Source organism: Balearica regulorum, chromosome 13, assembly GCF_011004875.1.
Source record: "Balearica regulorum gibbericeps isolate bBalReg1 chromosome 13, bBalReg1.pri, whole genome shotgun sequence".
Classification (NCBI taxonomy): Eukaryota; Metazoa; Chordata; class Aves; order Gruiformes; family Gruidae; genus Balearica; species Balearica regulorum.
In genome coordinates, this window is record NC_046196.1 from 5,362,568 (window position 1) to 5,386,754 (window position 24,187).

Consider the following 24,187-nt stretch of genomic DNA (forward strand, 5'->3'; position numbering starts at 1 on the left):
CTTTAGATTTTTACAGAAAGATAATACATGTTATAGTTTCAGAAAATGAATAGCAACTACCTGCATATATTTTAATGACATTTTATAGTGTTATTTAGGATGTATTATTCTATATTATTGAAAGAAAAGCCAAGGCAGAAAATCAGAGAGGGGAAAAGAGAGACATGCACAGCAAGCACCAATTTTGGTCTCGTGCTAAGCTCTGCTGTCTCCCCAGGTAGACTGGAGTTGGCCAGCACCCTCCACACGATGCCCACTAAGTCCAGAATGGCTGATCCCAACTGAACCGAGAAAGGAACAGGCCAGGAAAAGCCGCAACATGTTTCAGACTCAGATTAGTAAATCAGCTGTACCAATTTAGCTGTTACGCAGTTACTGTAAACTTTTTATAGCACAATCTATCACTGAACAACTAAAATGTAACTTCATGCCTGTGCCAGAACTACAAGCACAGCACCTCGGACACTCAATCTTCTTAGTGCCTTGAAGTCCTCCTTCTTAATCCCATGTGCAAATGGCAGAGCCGTATCCTGACCTGGCTTCCTGGAGCCTGATACACCTGAAAAAAGCACAGACCTGGACATACGCAGCTTGCAGTGTCAGACCACACCCAATACACTCCCAGGTGCGATTTCCATAAAATAGTGCAAGAATATTAATGCATTTCCTAAGGAAACTGTCATGGTTTTACCCCAGCTGGCAGCTGAGCACCACGTAGCCGCTCGCTCACTCCCCCTCATCAGGATGGGAGAAAGAATTGGAAAAGTTAAAGTGAGAAAACTCATGGGTTGAGATAAAGGCAGTTTAATAGGTAAAGCAAAAGCCACGCGCACAAGCAAAGCAAGACAAGGAATTCGTTCCCCACTTCCCATGGGCAGGCAGGTGTTCAGCCATCTCCAGGAAAGCAGAGCTCTGTCACGCATAACGGTTACTTGGGAAGACAAACGCCATCACTCCAAATGCTCCCCCCCCCGCCTTCCCCCAAGCTCCTTATAAACTGAGCATGACGTCATATGGTATGGAATATCCCTTTGGTCAGTTTGGGTCACCTGTCCTGTCTGTGTCTCCTCCCAACTTCTTGTCCACCCCCAGCCATCCCACTGGCAGGGCAGTGCGAGAAGCAGCAAAGGCCTTGGCCCCGTGTAAACACTGCTCGACAACAGGTCCATATAACAAAAACATCTCTATATTATCAATGCTGTCGCCAGCACATATCCAAAACATATCCCCTTACTAGCTACTATGAAGAAAATTAACCCTCTGAGCTGAAACCAGGACAGAAACATAAATCAAAGTATGCCCTGTAGAGAAGTTGACTCATGCCCAGCAAGACAAGGAGGACATTCCCAGGGCATTCCATCCCCAGCCAAACAGTTTAGAAGTCTAGTGCCACTCTAAAAATCCTACAACACTAGTTTACATTTCATCCATTCTTTTATGTGGTTATTTCCACAGGTTAAAAGGATCTCCTTGGCAGCCTCATCAGTCACCTATTGATTCTGACAACTCCCTCAAGTGGCTTTCTACCGAGACCAGACTCCAAGGCACCTTTAATTTTATCCTGTTTCGGGCTCTGATCTGGGCATGCAGTATTTGTGGCAGTTCAGAGCCTGAAGCTGCTGAACTTCAGCTCCTGCTGTTGTATGTTGTTTGGCAGATCAGTTAACTCAATGGATCATTACACTACTACATAGCAACTTTCCAAAGACTGCACAGATTAATTGCTCAGTGCCTTCCAGAGCACCCGCTAGAGCTCTTTACTGTCACAAACTTAACAATAAACTTTTGATCCTCGACGTCTCCACTGATCTCCATTCAAATAACCTGGCAGTAGCTATCACATTCAGCACACACTGATAGGTAGGAATTGCTGTTACCTTCCCTTCAGTTACACTTAGAGGCAGACGGTAAAACAAGACTTGGATTCCACTACAGTAGGTGCTATGCAAGCTGAGCAGAAGACAAGACATAAGGTAAGCACAGGTAGACAATGATGTGAACAGAACTGCAAAAAGCATTACATTGCTGTACACAACTACACTCATGGCCAGAGTGCTCCTCATTCCAGAAGAGAACTGGCACTGCTATTCAAAGGAGCAGTTCCGCCTCTGTCTGTCCCCCACGCTCACCCAACACCCGCCTCCAGCTGGGAGCACAGCAGTTAAGCACCCAGACAGACAACCAGGTTAGGGAATAGACCCTGCTTAAAACCAGCCCATGCCAACAGCAGAACACCTTGTTAGCTGGAAGTGCCCATCTAAGTTCACTGTAGGAAGGCATGTTTGCATAGATCACCTTCAGTCAAGTCAAGTAATTTTAGGATGGCAAGTCAGGCAGATTGTATATAAATAGGGTAATTAAAAAAATCTGAGAGGCTGTCAACCTAGCGAGGTATCCTTGACAGAAAAGTCTTGATAAACAGTGTAAAAGTTCAACTGAGAGTGGCATTATGGACTACAGAGTCTTGTAAGACTGTGGCCACAAACAACACTTGGATCAGAGTTCAGAGTTATGTATTTAATGAAGGAGAAGAAAAAGCCTACAGAGAGATTCAAAGGAGGCTTACAGAGTCAGAAAGCAGGCCATGAGCATTATTTACTTCAGCAGGTATTTTCAATAAGTCTCAAGAAGGCTAAAGAGAAACTACTAGCAATGTTTTGTAGAGGAAAATACAGGTCTCTGATCACCAAAGTGCTGTGGGCCAAGACACGGGGTGGGCATTCTCTATATAAATATATTTGCATTTTGTGTGTGTATATTTATATATCTCAACATTCTGCACTTAAGAACCAGTTTTCAGAATCCATTTTTTTTTTTTAACAATTTGCATTACAAAATATTCCAAAGAAGGTTTCATTTTGGAAAGGCAGAAACTGGCCTCTGCTACATAGGTTATGTGCAAATGAGCGCCCAGTGAATGAAGAAAGCCTTTAGTATCCTTTTGCAAATGTACTTCATGGCAGTTAGTGAGGACAATGGCTTTGTTCTCACTTCTGCGGAATTAAAGATTAAGTATACAAAGTGTGTCTTAACAGCCTGTTTTATTCACAGCAGCAATGAAACATGGATCTGGTGCAACTCTAAAGGGAATAGGTGAGGCTTCTCTCAGAGAAGGACAAAGTCACATGAAAGCAGAAATCTCCTGCAGCATGACAGTACAGATGTGGCATGGAAAGTAATTCAGCTCATACAAACAGTAAAATTTAGTAAGACACTCAGTGTCCCAAGGAAGTCATTACAGGTAAGCCACAAAATAATTTAAAAACACAAATACAAGGATGGAACATGAGAAACAGTGAGGTACATCTTGAGAAAGCACACATGACTACTTTTCCAAGGGCTCCTCTGGGGATTTAGCAGTGTGACTCACATAAGCTTTAGAGAAGTGCACCTTTTAAACCCATAGGTTTAAGTAATCAGGTCACACAGAGCTGTCACGTACAGTAACAACAAATTACCATTAAATTAATAACTTCTCACTGGACTGCTCTGCACAGCAACAACGTATTACAGCCATTCCCAGTTTGAGCTCTGAATTCAAGGGGCCATGAATCTCAAATCACTATTGGTTTTGTATTAAAAATTAAAACACACCTTCACAAAGTGAGATCAGAATAGGGTAAAATTTACAGATGTGGCCTTAAAAGTTTACATTCTATTCCATGCAACAAAACAAAAATGTTGCCATGTAAAACTCTGACTTTTGGGAAAACACTCAGGAGTACCTACATCTCGCACTCACTTTGATCAATCACATTAGGGCTGCTCAGATCTATGAAGTTCATTCCATCCCCGTTTCACTGGCTGGCCATGACAGGAAGTCTGGTTGTTGTAAGTTAGCATTAAACATTGCAGAACTGAGCTGCTAAAGGGAAGAAATGATTTGAAAACAGCTAAAGGCTACACACGTTCATTTTTTCATTTGACCACAGAAACCAAGCTCTAAATACTCAGCTGAAGACTTACACAAAGATCCCCTGGGTAACAACTGAAACATAGCCATTTTAAAACAGAAAAAAGGTTAATTTTACGTTCCTTTGAAAAGATACTCCACGAAGAGCAAGAAATGGACTCACTTTTGCAATGACATACTGTTTTTTAACAGTATTCAGAATACAAAAGAGAAAGAAAATGACAGAATATGAACTTGGGGTTTTCAATGCGAGTTAAGTTTATTTATTATTTTAGGTCTGAAACAGTAAGGAAATTCAGACAGAAAGAAATTCTGATAGCAGAAAAAAAAAAAAGTCACTACTAGAAACTAGCAAGGTCAAGTCTAACATTCAAGCCAAAAGCAGCACTAATTTCACATTCCTCAGCAGAATACATAGATATTCACCACTTCTCCCAGAGAGGTAGATGCTGTAAATGTTTATACCATCTTTTCCAAAGGGAAAGAAACAAGTTTTCCATCACAGAAGTTCACATTAGCATTAACAATTCCATGAATTAAATGACTTAGCTGTTTAACCTATGGGGAAAGAAAAGAAAAAAAAAAAAAAATCCCTCATCTATATTTAAGAATGTAAGCCACTTAAACTAACACCTAAGAGACTATTAATGCAAGTTTCCCAGTGTATCTGACAGCCAAAAGGATGCACAGTATCAAAATTTGCTCTCTTTGGCAGGTCATTTTAGCAAAGATTTGAAAAGCAAAATTAACAAAATTTAATTTCAGGGAAAACATGCTGCAGGATAAAATTTATAAAATACAGCAATGAAGATTAAAAAAAAATTACCTAGAACAGCACCACCTGTGGCAACATACATAAGTGCCATTACATTAAATTATACATTCCTGCATTTCACCTCACCCTGTAAATTGTACATGGCCTGATCCGATCCTGTTATCTACACGACTATATAGATGCACTGCTTCTCCAGTGAGCTTTGATCATTAAATATCCAGGTGTAATGTTTTGCAGAAACTAGTGATTTCTGCTTGGCAATGTAACACAATCTGAAAACACAATTTTGTGTGAGTACATTCTTGCAGATCAAGAAAAAACAGAGCAGCTCCCACAGGTTCTAATTCTACTTATAAGATGAATTTACTAAGTTAGTTCTTTGCTTCCGTTCACTCCCTTTCTTAATATACCTGTAAAACATGAAAATTCAACTTACTTTTATGATTTGGTTTTTTTTTAAATCATATTCTAGAGGAAAAATTCTGTAAAATCTCCTCTCTGGAGCAGGAAGAAAATCTCAAGTGATCTTAATCTTTGATAATTCTTTTTCATAATTTAGATGAAAGATCAGTAACACTAAATGAATTTGAGATGGCAAATGTATCAAAAAAGTGGGCCACAGACATTTTGTTCTACAAACTCTGAAAAAAACTACAGAAAAAACAGGAGATGAGAGGCAATGTGAAATTAGCGGCCCATGTTAATCCTAAAATAAAATGTTTAGTATTGTTGGTCATACCTTTCTATTAAAAATGAAAAAGGATATAAGATAGTCATCCTACATTAATAAAGGTCTGGACTGAAGAAAAAAGAAATAGTCACTACGTGTTATACTGTGTCCTGGTTTCGGCTGAGACAGAGATGATGTTCTTTCTAGTAGCTGGTACAGTGCTGTGTTCTGGATTTAGTATGAGAATAATGTTGATAACACACTGATATTTTTAGTTGTTGCTAGGTAGTTGTAGTGTCTACACTAATTCAAGGACTTTTCAGTTTCTCACGCCCTGCCAGCTGCATGAGACGCTGGGAGAGCACAGCCAGGACAGCTGACCCAGAACGGCCAAAGGGATATTCCCTACCATATGACATCATGCTCTGGATGGTATGGGGAAGGTAGCTAGGAGGTAGGATAGCTGCTCAGAAACAGAGTGGGCATTGGGTCGTTGTTGGGTTTTTTCCTTCCCTTGTGGTGAGCAACTGCACTTGCACATCACTTGATGACAGTGATTATTATTACTGTTATTATTATTCTCTTTCTTTGTTATCCTATTAAACTGTCTTTATCTCAACCCATGAGGTTTTTTTCCATTCTCCTCCCCATCCCCTTGAGAGGGAAACGGTGAGCGAGCAGCTCTGTGGTGCTTGGCTGCCGGCTGGGGCAAAACCTCGACACCGAGACACATCATTAGCATCAAAAGCCTGAATTTAAGCAGGCTTTATTTCTCTGCTTCATAATCTGGCAATTACATTGACAAGAGGTCTGCATCTCCGGCATTCCCAAACACAGGTATTTCATCCTCTGAGAAACAAAAAGTTTTCAGAATGAATTAATACGAAGAGATTTATTCCCTTTTCTCTTTCAACCTTCTCTATACCCAAACCTCTTGGTCTACATAGAGAAAGAGCATTTTAACAGCTGATATATTACAGATAGATAGATAGATATATATATCAGCTTTTCCTAAACATGGCCCTTCAATGCTTTAAACCTACTTCTTGTTGCATGCTTGCACAATTGAACAGTCACTAGATATTTTTTTCTTGAGTATTTTGCAATAAATCAAGAACATCAAAAAAGATAGGTGATCTTTCTATTCTAAAGATTAAGGGCTAAAAATATGGTTTAAATCATTTTACAAAAGCAGGTCACCTCTTCACATGAAAAAAAATAAAATTCTAGGTAATCAAGAAAAGAGAAATCATCTTATGTCCTCAACATAATCTTCCTTGAAGCACGCATGCTTCATTAGAGAGAAACACACACTTGCACATTCAAGAAAGGCACTACAGATTTCTCAGAACATAAATTCTCCTGGCTGTGAATCATCACTTAACATAAGGATTCATGGAAGAGTATGCAGAAACTCACATATTTTCCAGTGACTAATCAAACTCTAGTCACCACAAACTTTCCCTTAACATTGTCCTTAACACCCTTTGCATCTGATAAAGAATGAAATATCCATTATGGATCACCTTCCTGGAGATTTACACCTTGCCACCCACTTGCTCTACAAGCTTAAATACCACAACCTTTTTGGTCTCTACTTTATTCACATGCATATAAATGTGTATATCACGAGGAAATTTGGGAGGCCTTATTCAGTAGTATTGAAACGTACTCTCAGTCAGCAAATTCCAGGTGCTGGTTGCACAGACATGTCTCTTAGCAGAGTACCGACAAGCACTTCTCACTCTTGACCACCCCTTCCTTCCCCTCTGCCTTTCACTGCTGTCCAGTAGTTCCCTCCACCGCTATCTCAGCTGTGACAGTACAGTTATTTGTGGGCCATTTGGTATCCTAGCAAAGAAACAGTGCAGCAGAGTAGCTGACGTGGAGGCAGAAGTGACCCTCAGATACCACAAGGATGTACGACACACAACCATTGCATGGCCAGCCTGTGACAGTTTAAAGTGGGGAGAAACAACACAGGGTGTGCGTCACACAAGGGCCACCACACAGACTCATGCACAGTTGTAAATGGTAAACATACAATAAAAATACACAGCAGAGCCATAAGTGACATGTTGGGCAACACATTGCAATAAATCATGCTGGTAAGTCACAGCCTCATGTATCTAGTATGCATAAACTAGTTTCTGCAAGAAAAGGGCCCATTAGAAATTAAACAAGCAAATCAATTCCCTTCGTACAAGGAAACTGAAGCTTCCTTCTCTCGTGTGTAGGTAAAGCAAAAGTTAATTTAGCTCAACTCTAGTTACCAAGATCTGTAGTTCTTAAATTGCAAACCCATGAACGTACAATGGTCAATAAAACCTAGGGGTAAATGATCCATAGCCAAGACATACTGGGTCCCACTTGCACTAGGGCATCACTCAATGACAAACACACTCCCTCACCACACACTTTCCCCTGCTACACAATCAAAGCTGCCAAATGCCTTCCCTAGCACCAGGCAGCTTCTACATAAGGCTGTGCTACAGCAAGGAAAAGAGGTGGGGGAAGACTGTGGCCCACCCTAGGTTCCTAAGAGATTTCCTGATTTTTCCTGGCAATGGTATCTGATACTAGTTGCAGAACTAGTGCCATGAGTTTTAAACCCATGGCTCTGCAAAAAGCACTCCTATATTTCTGTGCTCTCTCTTACACCCAAAATTCCTCTCAACGTTCAAATTACATTTTTACACTTACAATGCTTTGCAACAGAACTCCCATACTTAAACCAACTGTATAGATGAAAGAAACAAAGCACAAAAAAACCACACTGCCTCAGAGTTAGGAAGCTGGTGTTATTACGCTTTTTATATATTCAATGGCCGGAGCAAAAGACTCCAGCAGAGAGTAATTCAGAGCAGGAACTAAACTTTGCTCTGGAGGAGCCTTTCATTCTCCCAACTCACTATCTGGGGAGACAGATGAGACTAACCATGTAAGTTACCTGCTCAGTATTAGGCTGTGAAAATATCACCTCAAAGTTATTTCACACACAGTCAGAAATACCATTCCTATTTATAACACTCACTTGCCAAGACCCCATGTGTTCTGCAATGAAACTCACTAACCTTTTACCAGGTCAGTCTATCCATAGGGCAGTACTTCTGCAACACTCACCAAAACTTACTTCTCATCCAAGAAACGGAGCAAATTTCTCCTACTGAAATCAATGACAGGGGCTCCACTGAAACCAGAGTTAGTGTGCATATCAAGAAATATAAACAAGGAAAAAAAATAACAACCCAAACATGATGGCTTCAAAGCATGGGTGATCTGATAAAGTATTAATACCACATTGCAACATACAAAGCACAACAGGGAAAGAAAAAAACCCAAACAAAACAAAACCAAAATCCACATAACTCCTGAAGGGAAAAACATTTGTCATCAGAAGTTAAACCAATCTTTCGGCACTGATGACCTAGGTAACTTAGAAACAACAGCACTGAGATTCTGAACCCCACAAGTAGTCCTACAGCCCACCTAGCAAACTTCAAGTTATCTTTAACAGTTTAAAATAAGGACAATGCAGAATACAAGGAAATGCCATTAATAAGTAAGAGGCCAAAGAAAAAGCTCCGACATTTTGTAGCCAGTGTCTACAAGTATTTCCCTCAGATGATCTTAGAGCTATTAGGGCATCTAAAATGTCTCTATGTATAGAACAATAGCAAGATGACTAAAAGAAGCCCAAGCATGGGTGAACACAGTCACATGTAGCTCAGACCTGCTTCCTTCAGCTATTTGCATAGCTCTCTGCATGCCCACATAAGGAAGCACATACTGCTGGCATTCATTTTAATGCACCAACGAAACCCTGCATGCCAAACATCCGTGATAAAAACATTTCTCAAAGGTGCATTGCTCCCTTCTATCGATTTCAGTTTTGGCAATGGGTTGTGTTGGACCCAGCTGATGTAGGAAAGGCATGCATAAGGTACCCTGCAGTCTTAGCAGGTGACTAAAAGAGCAGCAGCACTAAAAACCTTCCTGGACTCTCCTAAACCTGGAAAACACTCCAGGATGGGCAGCCTCTCTCCTTCCATTGCTAATCTTGCCCCCTTCATCTAGAAGGAAACCTGGAGCTCCCACAAAGTGGAGAACACGGATAAATTTTATTTAACTTTTTCTTGAAAGGTGCTCATTTACCAGTCTCTGCTAACTTTAGAGGCTAAAAAGACAGCCACCCAACAGTCACTTAAACTTTCTTTGTGCCGACAGAGCATTACAACAGCAGAATCACAGTAAACCCAAGAAACGCAGATTGTACAAGAGGATCAGTTTCCTTACAAACAGGAAAACATAATGTCTTCAATAAGTCTGATTAGCTTGGACAAGCTCAATGGTTAGCTTGACCTCATGAAAATTGAAACATCACCCAAGAACTCACTTGACTTGAACAACTCCTGGCTGCACAGCTCTACAGGAAAGGAAGACTGTTCATGCACAAGTTACCAACACCATTAGAACGACTCAGGAAGGATGTGAGCAGATACTGATGTGTTGCTCCTTCCCCTCTCTTGCAGGTGGGCAGGCAGGACTAGCACAAGTAGAAGAGCTGCTACATAATGCTCCCTCTCTGATTTGTAAAGCTAGAACTTATTAGAAGCTAAAGACCCTGTATTTGAAGAATTAAGAAATTGTGCGGCACCATTCGCAGCACTGCAGTAACTTCCAAGCTAAAAATAAAGTGACCAAAAACCTCAGTTGCTCTATTAAAATGAGGGGACTTACTTGGTATGTATCAGCTTAAAATTTGGCCTTTTGATCTACTGTTGAAATAACATATCCTTCCCTAAAGGACATAAACAACCCGTATTCTTTCATTTAGAGGAAAATACAGAGGTTTCTCCCCAATAATTTTTGTTGGAAAATTCCTTTTGTATACAGTGACTCAAGTCTTTCAGAAGGTCAATGTTACAATTTCCAGTATTTAGACATTATGTAGTCTGAACCACACAATGAAGACAGAGACTGTTTAAACCAGATTTCCTAGCCTTTCTTACATCCTCACTTATTACCACCACCAAAGGCTTGGGTCTAGAAAGAGTTTTCTAAAGAAAGGTATCTCCGTTTTACTTACCCATCCAGAGCAACACATCTACACTGAGCAGAAAACAGCCATAATTTTAGTAACTCTGTCACTCTACTCTAAACAGAAATGCTAACAGGTTTTTAATGAAAGGGATCCTTTCAAAAGTAATACAATTTAAAAAAACACAGTGCTGCCATTTTCGGGGCCATGGGGTTGTCTAACACATTTATATCAGTATAGCTAATCCTACATCTCCCTTGCTCAGGTCAACTTATTCCAGAATAAGAGTAGCTGCCTTTTTGTTATTGTGAGGCTTAATTTAAATCATTTCCAAAATAATATTAACCAAACTTGAAAAAGGGCCTTGCAATAACTATGAGTAACTCTGGTTTAGAGGAATTTGAGTGTCTTTCACACATTTACAGTTCACCAGCAAGAAAACCAGCACTACGACATCCACAATTCCCAACGCTATGCAGGGCAGTTTGACAGAGAGAAAAACCAAACAACTTTTTTTCTTCATTTCAAAAGGAAGAGTATTAAAGTATAAAAGTTGGTCTCCATCGTCTCTATTTATTAGCAGCCTATTTTTGTGTTCCAAAGCTTAAGAACTCGCCTCACTGTCTGATTTAGAAACACAAACCCTATAATAGATGCAAACATTCCATTTTCAGCTTCTGGAAAAAGCAGTTGCCAAACTTGAGTTAAAAAAGCACACACACAACAGGAAGCCATCTTAACTTTCCCACCCGCACCCAGTATTAATTCTTATTGGACTGTAGCACATGCAAATAACAACCATTACGATCACATCATGAATATTATTTCTTGTACAGCACAAGCATATTAAACAATACAACACTTGAGATGATAATTGTATGCCCTCAGCCACTTAAAAAAAAAAAAAAAAAAAAAAGTGGTTTTTATTTTTCACAAAGTCAACACAATCCACCAGTGAATACTTGGGGTCATTCATACATATATGCCAAAACAGCTTTTCTCCTATTACGAAGTTGGTATCATCTCCTCAGTACAGCTCCAGAGAAATAAAAAGTTTAATTCCCCTCTCATCGGTATTCAAGAAGCCCATCCATTTAATTATCAAATACAAAAGCTTGAAATATATAATTTTTCCACTTTTTTTTCCACTTTTCAAGCAAAAAGGAAGCCTGAGTCTCAGTCAAAAGAAGCAATAGCAGAATTTAAATAACTTAGTAAATAAATAAATAAATATTTCCTTCCTCTTCAGAAAAACACTGTCAGCAAGTTAAAGCTGCTTTGACTTTCATTTCAAGTAGATACAGTTCATGGTAAATTGTAACAACTGTTCATATTATATTCTGAAACAATGCTTGCAAAATATGTCTTTGTTTTGGGCAGACGACAGAGCAATATTCTGCATATTTGTGCTTTAGAGTATGACATATTCTCAGACCTAAAGTTCCCATCACTATAAAGGTCACTTAAATGTTGCTCAATTTAAAAAACAGCTACAGCACTACAATTTTGGGGGAAAGAAGCAGATGGCCTTTGGGTAAATCACAGGTCTATAGCTATATTCCCTGTTCCAGTGATGACTGCCTGTGTAACTGGAAGCAAGTCATTATCCTGCTGGATTATCCAGGTTTAAGAGTCAAATTACAATATTCACCTTCTTTTAAAAGTGTCAAAATCTATGCATAGAGCAAACTATTTAATTATCAGGATGTATTACCACAAACACACACCATCCCCAGGAAGCTTTGATAAAAGAAGATTACAAGTCAAGTACTGAAAAAATTAACCCCAAAATCTGGAATGCACAGGCTGTACAGCTTTAAATTTGGCCCCTCTATGCAAATGGTTATGATAAGTCTTAACTACATGATCACATGTTGTTTTTGCCAGAGGACTCTAATGCCTCGTTCATCCACTAAGTAGTCATTTTCTATTTTGTTTTAATCTTATTGCTCTGTGCATAACCCCAGGCTTTATTTGCTAAGCATATTCAAGCCGTGCTCTCATAACCGAATTATTCATCTCCTCCCAGGACTTTTTTTTTTTGCACACTTCACTTTGGGATCTGAGCATATTAGAACCAGTAATATACTTGCATTCACATGCGTCATTATGGGAAGGGATAATTACCCTCATTTTCCACATGAGAAACTGGGGCACTGCAAGATTATGATCCAGAGTACCTGTTAATTAGGGTGTCCAGACCTGTTTGCTTTTCCTCAGAACAGTGCATATGACCATATTTTCACCACAAATGATAAAAAAAACTCCTCCAGACAACAGGTCTTTCCACATTACATTTCCAGTGGCAGGTCCAGCACACACAAGGAATGAGACAGGAACCAATGGAAATAGTAGCAGAGATTTAATACTTGTAAGTAAGGATCATGAAGGGAAGCTGCACAGACAATCCAAAAATCATGCAACTTCTCAGTGCCTGTCTTTGCAACCTTACAAATTGATGCATTTTTAACTTACTGTGTATTCACAAAAAAAAACCCTACCTTCTAAAAATCCAAAACTCAGACTCCATTCTCCTCCTCCCCCATTTCTCTCACACTAGTGTGTACTCACATCCAGGCAGAGCACCAGGAGCATGGCTCCTGTCTGTTGCACTCCTGGAGTAACTGGTGCCAGTCACAGTCGCTCTGTGTATGGGGTAGCACAGAAACAGGACGATATATACCTGCTCAGCCTTCCCAGCTCTCCAACTCCAAACTCCAACTTCTTATTACAATTTATTTTCCCAAACAGTCCCAGTTCCTCAACTCCAAGCTTCTCATATTAGATGAGGCTGACCAATGCACGATTCTGGCAATTCAGGCAAACAATTCAATTCCCTTATTGAAGACAACACCATGTAAAATCATGCCCATAATACATTAAAAAAAGGTTACCATATAGTCATATGTAAGCGCTGTAATTACATTATATTAACAGGAGCTGTACTAATCCCAAAAAATGCAGGCTGAGCTTGGTTGACATCAGCCATGTTCAGTAAGAACTGAAGATTAGTCTCACTATTCTTCTACCATAACTTTTGCAGTCCTATGTAGCTTTACACATCCGTTCTATTTCCCGACCTAGTTATAAATAGTGGGTTTAGTCAGTTCAGATATTAACTAAAGAGACAGTATCAACTCAGAACTTTGAAACCATCTCTTACATCTCACAGCTTCATCCTCCTAAGTCATTGATACTTTCCAATAATGGTCCTAAATAATTATTTCTATCCTGAAACAGCAAATTCCCTAAGAAAACAGGAATTTTAATTCAGTTTCTTGTATGTGGAGTTTTTTTCTTTATGGAGAGAGAAGGGCTAAAGTAGTACTAATCATTTGAATTTACAAGGCATCTTGATGCTTAACGATGGAACACAGTTGTCAGTACTCAATTCATAAAGAACACAAGCACCACAATATTCAAAGATGAAAACTTTGAGAACAGGGTGTAGGATAAAAGCACGTTAATCACATTTAGATATCTAACACTACTTAAATAACGAGCTGCAGAAGATTCTTCACCTACATCGCAACAGTTCAGAATATTCTCCGCAAATTACCAAACTCTTTTCAGCCAAAAGCTTCATTATGTTAACAAAGGCTCATTAAATCAATATTTGTCAACAACATCAATTTATTAGTAACTCCAAGTTCAGGTACGCTGTGCAAATACTCACAGAAACCTTCAATCTTGTCAGCTGTCTTGCTCCATGCTACCTGCCTGGTTTCCATTATGACTTGAATAGTCCTCCTTTCTGGACTACTCTTCTTAAGACTGAATATTGTCATTACAGTTCCCAACTCCAAGGTCCTTTTGATCTGGCTTTTCTCATACTCCGGCAGCGCTCCATAGTCTATACTCTTTCTGGGCATTTTTTTAATTTATTTTAAATCAAACTTTTATGGGTTTCAGTATCCTGAAAAAAGAAAGAAAAGAGAGAAAATTCAATATTTAAAAGAACATTTTTATTTCTTTAAAAATCATATTTGTGTAAGTTAAAGCTATCTAATAGAGACTCCTGTCCATACAAATATAAGGCAGATAAATGGCTAACATTAACAGCATCCTTGCTATTTTATCCTGAAAGAAAGCACAGTCTTCACAGAGGGCGGTACTTTGGTAAACACACTGCCGCAAATTCTATTAAAAATGAAGAGCTGGGCGAAGCAGCTATTGCATGCGATAAATTGTGATCTAAATTTCTCAGCAAGACCAATGCCTTTCTTCTAGCTGCACCATACCATTATCTGCTTCCTCAGTCTTCTAACACTTCTCAACACAGCAGTACGCAGAGTTCCAGACCAAAATAAAGTAAGCAAAGGTTTATTTAGCGCAAATACATAAAAATCACGTTAAGGGGCATAACTCCCCGTATGCTTTTATGCGTGCATATCTTCAACTGCATGTACAGCCCCATCACTACAAATAAAGATTTACATCTCTAAAGGCTTAGCATTATAACAGAAAAAAGCAGGAAAAAAAACCCAACAAAAAACAAGAAAGAAGACCTGGAAGAAATACTGAATGTAAGTATACCTGCATAATAAGGACAAAAGATCAAAATACAAAGAAGGCAAAGCACTAAAATGCCAGAGAAAATAATACCTAGGTTGTAACAAATAAAGCATTTAAGTCTAAATAAAACTAAAGAACACATCAGAAACATGAAAAAAAAAATGTGTTAAAACTAAAGCAGTGCTATGTTAAAAACCTCTTCTAAAGGAGCAATATTTGGTAGCGCTGTAGCATTTTCTGCCACATTTTCTACACCCCTTCCTACCCAAAAAATACTGTAAATGCAATTATACTACACTAATTCCTTTGACCATAGCAGTTTATTTCACTTACCAAGCCCCCAACTTTTTTGCCTGTATAACCAGCGGTGAAGGAAAGATTAGTTCCTGGGACGGTTACACAATTCATTCTTGAATAGTTAGCCAAAAATGGTACCTCATAAATTATTAATAGAATCCTCTTCTGTAATATCTAGCAGGTTTTTTGTACTGAGTGTATCACTTATAAATTATACGTGCACATCAAATGTAAATGTAAGGATAACACACCACATATTCTGTCCAAATGCACTTTCTTCTACCAAAATAGCACCTCATAGCACTAAGAAGTAAGAACGCACCTCTAAAGTCTTCAAATACCAATGATATCTTTTCCCCAGAAAATGGCAACTGCTACCAGTAGGCCCAAACTAAGATCCACTTCTTTAAACAAAGTTCAAACCCTGACTATATTTATCTTGATTTGATGACTTCAGAAGTCTCCCAAGACATCAAAAATGTGCATTTCAACCTTGCCAAATTCCTTTCAAGCATCAGATCTTTTATTTATGTTATATAGAGATACTATTAAACCTTCCAGAAATATCTGGAAATCCATTTTGTCCTAAGTATTGACAATTTAGATATCAACACGAGAAAAGACATATTTGCAACAGATTTGAATCATACTCAAAATCTTCCTACTCTACCAGGATTTTTTTTTTTTTTTTTATATTCCCAATGTTATCTTCACATAACCAAAGCTGTCCCCACGGTGAACTGCAGCAGGTTTGTTATTCTTCTTGCCCTGTATTACTAAAGAAACATCAATTTGCTGCCTGAAGAGAACTCTGAAATCTGAGAAGCCTCACAGGCTCTGCAACCAGTGTTGCTGTCTTCTTGATATTACATCAGCGGGAGTGAAGAAGTGCTGATGATTGAAACCTAGCAATCCAATGACTACATAACACAAGAAATAATTACATCAGCTTGCATGAACTCTAACACTCTGATCTACATAAGAATTTAAACCAGCTAACTGTCTTTCTGAGAGCTGTAAAGAAAATGAAGGGATAACATGAGTAAATTCAAATACCAAAATAAATATTGGCTATGACTAAAAAGTCTCAGTTTATGGACTTTTAAAACTTCTGTGTTTTTCCTACACATTCCACTTTTCCTTACTCACATGTCAGGTGGCAAGTATTTGTGCACATACATTTGGGACACATCTTGGCAGAAAACAGCCAAAAGAGAGATGCGTACACAGCAGCTCTTATAACTATTAGCAAGTTTCTGTGCTTTGGTCTCCCACACACCATTGCAGCAAGCAGCTAATTACAAGCCTGATTACTCCTCAGTGAGATTATTTACAAACAGGATGCCCTGGAACCTGCTTTTTCATCCATGTGCAAAGAAGGAAGCATATCATTTTCACACAAGTAGCAGCAGCTGCTGCCACACAGTTCCCAACCGTTCCGCTTAACCACATCCCTGAGCAGGACAGGTTCAAAGAATCTCTGTGCGCATGCAGCCACCAGCCACAGCATCTCTGGTTCTGTTCCTCTCTCCTCAGTCCACTACTCTCCATCACAAGCTGTTTCAGTTTCCGTGTTGATAGCTAATTCGACCATGCCACTTCTCGCTTCCCCTTCCAACCCTCCTCCCCCTCACCCCATGTCACTATCTCCTGACCTGCTCTTCACTGAAGAGTGCTCTTTTCTGCTCTCTCTCATTAATACCACAAAACTGTCTTTCAACATCATGTCACTAACTGATTTCAGTGCAATGTCTCACTTTGAAGCTGTCCAATGCAGTCTTTCCAATCCCTTTTTAAATTCTACCACTTCAATAAACACTTTTTTTGTAACCTAGCAGAGAAGCAAACAACAGTCCCTTCTTACCTGCAGAATGGCCTCTTCTGCGTTGCCCACAGTAAATCTGAAGTGCTCTACAGCAGGAACCATGTCTCGCTCCATGTTTTATAAAGCATTATACAGGTTATTTGGTGTTTAATATCTATAAGCTTGTTGTAAGAAAATGGAGTTCCCGTTCCTTATAATACTGAAAAATATATATACCCCAATCCTACAACTGAGAAGGAGTGAATAACTTTTAAGCAACAGCAGATTTTAGCCAAAATGTAACTGATCCTTTCTGACTCCCTGGAACTAATCAGATAATCATTCAAATTACCACAGGATTGCATCTAACAAGACAGCCATAGTCATCTTGTGTTGCTACAACGACTTCTAATACCAGAAATGAAAGGAGGGGAAAATAAAAAATTAAATTAAAATCTTTGTACGGTGTCTGGTTTTCCGACAAAAAAAAGAAACGCTGGCTTCTCACTTTGCTTCTTCATTAAGAATTGCAATAAAACAAATATGCCGTGATCTGGAATAAGGTTTAACCATTTTAGTAACACTTCACTGCAATAACAAAAACCTCAACTTTTAAATGAGCATAGTTTTTCAGGAGACTATATACTCTGCTCTGCCTTTTACAGTACAAGGTGTAGCTGTAAAATGAAACGTGACTTAGAACAACACAAAAAGGAGTTTCTAAATACAGCTATTTAATAAAAGGCGATGCAGTAGGTTTTTTTAGAGATTAGTCCCTTAGTACAAAGGAACTGCTTCTCAGAGGTGGCTTCTTAAACAGTTTCCGCTGAATATAATATACTGGACTTCCCCTTTTAAATTAGCTCTTTCTTCCAAAAACAGAGTGAACGGTGTTTTTAGTCTAACTTAAATCCTAAGTCATAAGCCAAGTTTTTAACTTACTATGAAAAAATACTGTAGCTGATGATATCTACTTCATCAGAAAAGGTGGAAAGAATGTTGTAATAGTTGATCAAACTGACTGTTTCTATAGTGTTTTGGCTACCTGCTCCAGTTTAAGAATGATGTCAGAGAGCTTCCTAACGGTGAAACGCATTAGACCTCCCAAAAGAAATAATGGAAGATCTTGATATTAGACTTAACCTTTTAAATATTAAGAGTCATCTTACACTCACGCACAGGTGGCCCTCAGCCTTCTTACACCCATCACTGCACAACTATTTGAATCAACAATATTTCTACCCATTCATGCAGCAAAACTCCGTAATGACCCTCATCACCCCATTATCTGGGTATCTCTGTACCAGCGGGGTATGAGCTACAAGACACCTTTATCTGCAACAGAAACATTACTGGTCTTCTACTAAAGAGTTACTGAAGCCTAAAGTAGAAAAGTCCTTACTTGGATGATTCAACAAGTGAGCTAATAATCGCAGAAACATATCATAAGCTCTGGTTTAGACGCAGACACCAATACATGACTCTTTCCCTTTGACTGTAGGCACTACAAGAGCAAAACTTTGATGGTGTCCTGTACCACATGCAGAATTGGGACCATTTGTTACTGTTTGTGTAAGAGTAGTTTCTATATTTCTTTTATTGAAAAGTCTGACTAATTTGGACTAAAAAGTCAACAAGACTCACCACAAGTAACCAAGTGAAAACAAACAAAACAAAAAAGATAGTCTATCCAAAACCCTGTCTTTAGTTTTACTTCATTACAGTACTTCAGAGTTTCAGAAACAAACCCTTCTTATCTGAAGATCAGTCTACAACTCTTAACTCTTTGTGATAAAACAAAGAAAGAAAAGAAAAACTGTTGTAAAGGCAAATTATAAGCCTACAGGCTGACAAAGAACATCTCAGATAAGCACTGCTGCACCCGTACTCTGTTATAATTTCACCCATATGACACAGCAGGTACTTTCCAGGCACACAAGGTCAACCAAGAAGAGCAATCCAAAGTTTGACTCCAGTCAATTTCTAAGTTTTCCCATGAGCTCTGGGCACCCCTAGCTCTACTTTTGGATGCATTTAAGGCGTCACCTCAGCCGAGCAGGCACTGCCTCAGCACAGCACCACCCCTACGGATATCCACCAGCAACACCAGTTCAGTACCACAGCGCTAATAATTAATAACAATCAATGCACGGCTCTTTGCACAGAAATTTGCAATGCAGCTGCTGCCCTTGGACTCCTGCGGTCTGGCGAAAAGCAGGGGAGGGGAACCGCAGCAAGACCGTTGCCCACCTGGCACGGCCTGGCCGGGACCGCAGCGCTGGGCCCAGGCTGGGGCCCTCACCCCGGGCAGAGCCGTGCACGCCGAGGGGCAGCTGTCAGGCACCCGCCGACTCTGTGAAGGTTTCCTTCCTTCTTCGGCAGGCTGGCCTGCAGCGGAGAACGGCCAGCCACAAGGTGCGGGGTGGCAGGGCCCCCTCAGGGAGCCCCCAGGCTCCCTCGTCCCCTTCAGGCCAGGTGCCCCCCACCCCATGCACGGCCCTCCCTCACCCCAGCTCCTTGCAGCCCCTCGCCCGCTGCTCAGCCCTCTCAGCAAGCCTGCTCACGCCGACAGCTCTCTGCCCCCCTCACAAGCCCCTCCGTCCCCGCCAGGTCAGAACCGGGACACGGCCGCCCCGTCCCGCCCCGCCCCAGCCCTGCGGCACCTGCTGCCCGCTGGGGCCCGAGCAGAGCCGGCGAGCCGCAGCCGCGTCCGCCCCTCACTACCGCCGGGCCACCCCGTGCCCCCGGAGACGCCCTCACCTGCGCAGCGGCGGGGAGCTGCCTCCCGCGGCGACGTCGTGCCGGCGGCGGCTGCTGCTGGTGGTGGTGGCGGCGGCAGTGGCGGTGCCTCCGCGTCCCGCCGCGCCTCTCCGGGGTTCCCACTTCTGCTTCTGCCGTAACCGGGAAGGGGCGGGGTCACGTGACACCACCCCCCCACACACACACACCCCCCCCCCCCCGCGGCCACCTACTGGCGCGCGGGGCCGGCCGGGCCGGGGCAGCGGTTTTTGCCTCAGGCGCCTCTCAGCCCGCCGCGGGGCTCTGCGTGGGCTCCCTCAGCGGGGACGCTGGGCCGGGGCTGCTCGGGACGCCTCGGCCCCGTCCCTCGTGGGACAGCTGGCGTCGAGGCGAGCTCCCTGCTGTCACTGTCCTCTCAGGGCCCCGGCTGCGGCCACGTTCCCCCGTCCCCCACAGCCATGCCCCGGGGTGGGAAGGAGAGGCGCGGTGCCCCCCTTCCTGACAGGGCGGGCTGTGCGGCTGCCGTCCGGCCAGTGAGGGTCAGATGTTCTGCTCATCTGAAGAGGAAATTTCAGTAGCTCGGCTGAGAATCACTAAATGATTGAACAGTAGCTTGAGTGTGTGAGTTTAGGAAAAGGCTTTAAAACTTCACTGTCACCAAAGTTTTAAAGTTAAAATTGTCTTTGTAGTGGATCCCATAAAGTGCATTGTATCACAACCACCTCAGTTTATGAATGGAAATACTAAAAATATTTAACAGTGTGGGATTCAGAAGAGTAGTGATAGGACATGACATGCCGCTTCCAGGTCAAGCCCAGACACTGCCATGAAATTTGTGGTATTGGTCTTGTCCCAGACCTATTTGACAAAGCTGGGGAGAATTACTACATCCATAGGCAGAATATCAAAGTCATCACAGGGAACAAGTCATGCCAGTTCAGAAGACTACAAAACAAATGCCTAGAAACCAAAGCTGGGGATGATACAGTGTTTGCAAGGAACACATTTCCCCACACAGAGGAAGCTCTTGACCATTTCTTGCAAGGGCCGCTCTGTGTTACAACAGCAGAACCCATGTTCCAAACACTGGGTCTGGCAGAAATAGCTCTTCATCTCCTCTCCTTCCAACACTGGTATCTGGCACAAAGGAGTGAAAAGGACGTGCCTTTTAACAGACTAGAATCTCATCTAATCTACTGAGAGGAAAAAAACTTTTCCATAATTTCAGTCAGCTTTATAAATGGTTGAACAGTGGTCAAACATTAAGATATCTGGAATGGGTTAGCGACAACAAGTTTTGTAACAAACACCACCACCAATACTGCCTAGATGCTTAGGTCAGAAAGAGAAGAAAAGTTGTAGGAGCAATTTGGGAAACTCTTGCCAAAAGCAAACTAAGAAGCCTTTATCATATTCAAAAGCATCAGAGGGTTTCAAATGAGTATGACTTATTTGGAACAGAACTGAAGATGCATTCAAAATATACCACCACAAAAGGAAAAGAGCCTAAAACCCAATACCTGTGAAAGGTGTGGATCATTTTAAATGCAAAATAAAAATATGACAATCTCATCATTGTTCACTATTTCATGAACCATCTTGCTAAAGACTTCACATTTTTCCAGATGCCAAACCTGGGAAAAGTTTCCCTCTTTCTATCGTGTGACACAGTTTCAAATTCACAGAACAACATCTTACAGGAGACATGATCGTAAAAGAATGAGAATAGCAGAATATGTATCAATCACACCAAAGTGTCTCTTCCATACCTTATTTTTAGCTCTTCATCATTTAAACCTTTAATGTTTCATGTTGAAGCTGCCTTTGAAATTTTCTGAACAGTGACAGAATCCTAAGGCCAAGCAGCCAAGTTCCCCAGCTGCAAAAGCTAATACCTATGGCCAAAGCCACGAGGCACACACCACAGAGAGCTGAAGGGTACAGGTGATCCTGGGCATTTTACAAGCAGAAGATAACAGTATTCTCAGTCCCAGCTGTCAGATCCAGGATTCATCTGGGTACATTGACAGTGAATCTAAGTTCCAGCAAATACCAGCCTCAGCAGTCCCTCCTGGTTCTGCTTCACTGTGCCAGGTACCAGCAGTCTCCTCACCAGTCAGATGGCATAGCTTCAGCACAGGAACTACCCTTGAATAACCCACAAGCCACACAGGCACGGACTTGAGCATCTTTATGACAGTCAGAGACTTTGCTGCAGAAGTTAAGCACTGCTGCCAAGTATACCGGACTTTGGTCTAGACATACTTCAGTGTGGTTGTGCTCAGTGGTGTCCTGGAAGGAAGACTAAAACCTCCCGGCTCTCAACATTTCTTGCACAACCTTAGATGTACCTGATAAAACTCCCTCTTAAAGCTGAAGAGTCATTATATAGTCAAAGAAAATAGGTATGTGGAAGAAAATCATAGCTGCAGTGGGGATCATAACATCAAATTCCCTAAATTGCTGGATGTAACAAGATCTCAGCTGTATAGATGGAGTAAGCAATCCTTAAAAACAAATCAATAAACTTTTAGAAACACCAGCTGTTAACTCAGCACATCCACTACACCAGAAGTAAGAGTACTCCCTCACAATCACAACAGAAGATCCAACAATCACAATCACAACAGAAGATCCAAGTTACTGTCAGAATCAGCATCTCTGCCATCCAACTTTCAAACCTCGAAAGCAGGACCTTCCAGGCAGACAACAGATTTTCCTGTAAAGAGTATGGGCTTCAGTCATAGATAATTACCAGGTGACATGTTCACTCCTTTTTTGTAGCAAAAAAGCCTGTATATGTGTGCTGAGGAGAGGTGTGAGAAAATTAGTTCTCTTGAGTTGAAGAATCTGGCCCCAGCAAAGCCTATGTGTTTAAAAAGGAGAAGGTTAGCCGCTAGAATAAAATCTTCCTTTTTTCCTTTTTTTTTTTCAGTTTAACTTTCTTATTACAATTTTAAAAGGCTTTTTGAATCATTAACAATATAACTACAATTCATACTATAAGATCCGAAAAGAGAGTTTTTCAGCTGGGTGTACATTTTTACATTTCAGTCATAAATCCCTCAGAAAGCGAATTTATAGTGTTGATGCTGACACTTTCTTAATTACAGCACTGGAAACTTCAACCCTGTCTTACTGTTGTATTTGGTAATGAAGTGTTGATTACTTCCCCTGGAGAATAAAGCAAGGCGTGAAAGAGAATCACAGGACTGCCTAGGCGGCCTCGTGGATATAATAAATAATGGTCACAAAATTGGTGCCACTTCCTCACAGGAGCTGCAAAGAAAACAAAGCTTTTGTGTAGAAGGCAGAAGTAAAATAGCTTTATCCCATCAATTGTAAGAAATGTTAAAGAGTCATTAGGCAGGAGGAACAAATATTTTAGAGACTGTCACTGACAGACTGTCTCACCTAAGTATTTACTACACCATCATAGATAGCACTTGCACTCCTTAGCAGGATGTACATTAGCTCAGTTAGATTTTCTGGTTTGAGCTGCAAAACCTATGAGCGGAAGTTTCATAGAGAAAACTTCATTTTCAAGCGTTTCTTTTATGACCTTTTCATTTGCAGGACTCTGGAGCAGATTTTACACTTGTCGTCAAGACAACTTGCATACCACCATCTCAGATTAGGTGTCAATCCAGTTTCCTATCAGAAAGCACGTGCCAGTTTGTGAGCGAGAAGTCTGTGATCATTCAGGACTAGCTGAAGACAGTTTCTGGAGTGGTATTACCTCTGCAGAACTGTTTACTGCTTCTTGGACGGATTTATGAGATGGCATTCACACACACATCCACATGAACTGTTTGGCTGGTGGGATTCTAGAAGCCAGTGAAAGCAGAGGGCACGTTGCTTTTTTATAGCTTTCATTAAAAAAACTAATTTATTTTGTCAAAGTTTTTCCCTTGCCAAAGAAAATGAAATTGCTTATGTACAGGATGTAGTAATTGAGGCTAGTCCTCAACTCGATGTTGCCTGAGGTGGCCCAGCAGCCATTGACCAGCTGCCCCATTCCAGAGCTGAGATGGCAGCAACTGCTGCAGCCGTGAGGGAGGAGGGGAAGGACGTGGCTTCCAGTGACTGTTGTCACTGGCAGAGCAGCAGTGTACCATCCCAGCTCCTCACAGCAGAAAATTCAGCTATGCTGGGAAGCCTTGACTGGGTTTTAATGATCACCTTTAATGTCTCAAAGGGCCTTCATAGCATGAAGCTGGCATTTCAGAGTATTGTCCAGCTGTAGCAGCACAACTCAAGTAACGAACTTCACAGGGGAGCCACCTTCAAACACGATCATACTGTGTGACAGGTCCAACACCCTCGGTACATCTCAGCATAATGGACTTCAGGCTCCTTGCAAAGTGTATTTCTTGTAAGAATTGTTCTAGTGTATACTTGGCTCCGTTCTTATCAGAGTTTATTTTCATCTT

The 24,187-nt window shown here is 41.0% G+C and overlaps 1 protein-coding gene across 2 annotated transcripts in view; it reads right to left on the bottom strand.

Annotated features, from left to right (window-relative positions):
* Nucleotides 1-24,187, bottom strand: part of PLCG2 (phospholipase C gamma 2) — a 77,828-nt gene that overhangs the window by 50,336 nt on the left and 3,305 nt on the right. Inside the window, exons 1-2 of one of the 2 annotated variants that reach the window (XM_075765487.1) lie at nucleotides 19,776-19,933; nucleotides 14,076-14,315 (exon numbers count right to left, since the gene is read on the bottom strand). In XM_075765487.1, coding sequence (XP_075621602.1) covers nucleotides 14,076-14,271 — 196 coding nt within the window. In that variant the 5' untranslated portion in view covers nucleotides 14,272-14,315; nucleotides 19,776-19,933. Of the gene's footprint in view, nucleotides 1-14,075; nucleotides 14,316-19,775; nucleotides 19,934-24,187 lie in introns of those variants that run through there. The other variant, XM_075765488.1, reaches the window with a different exon arrangement.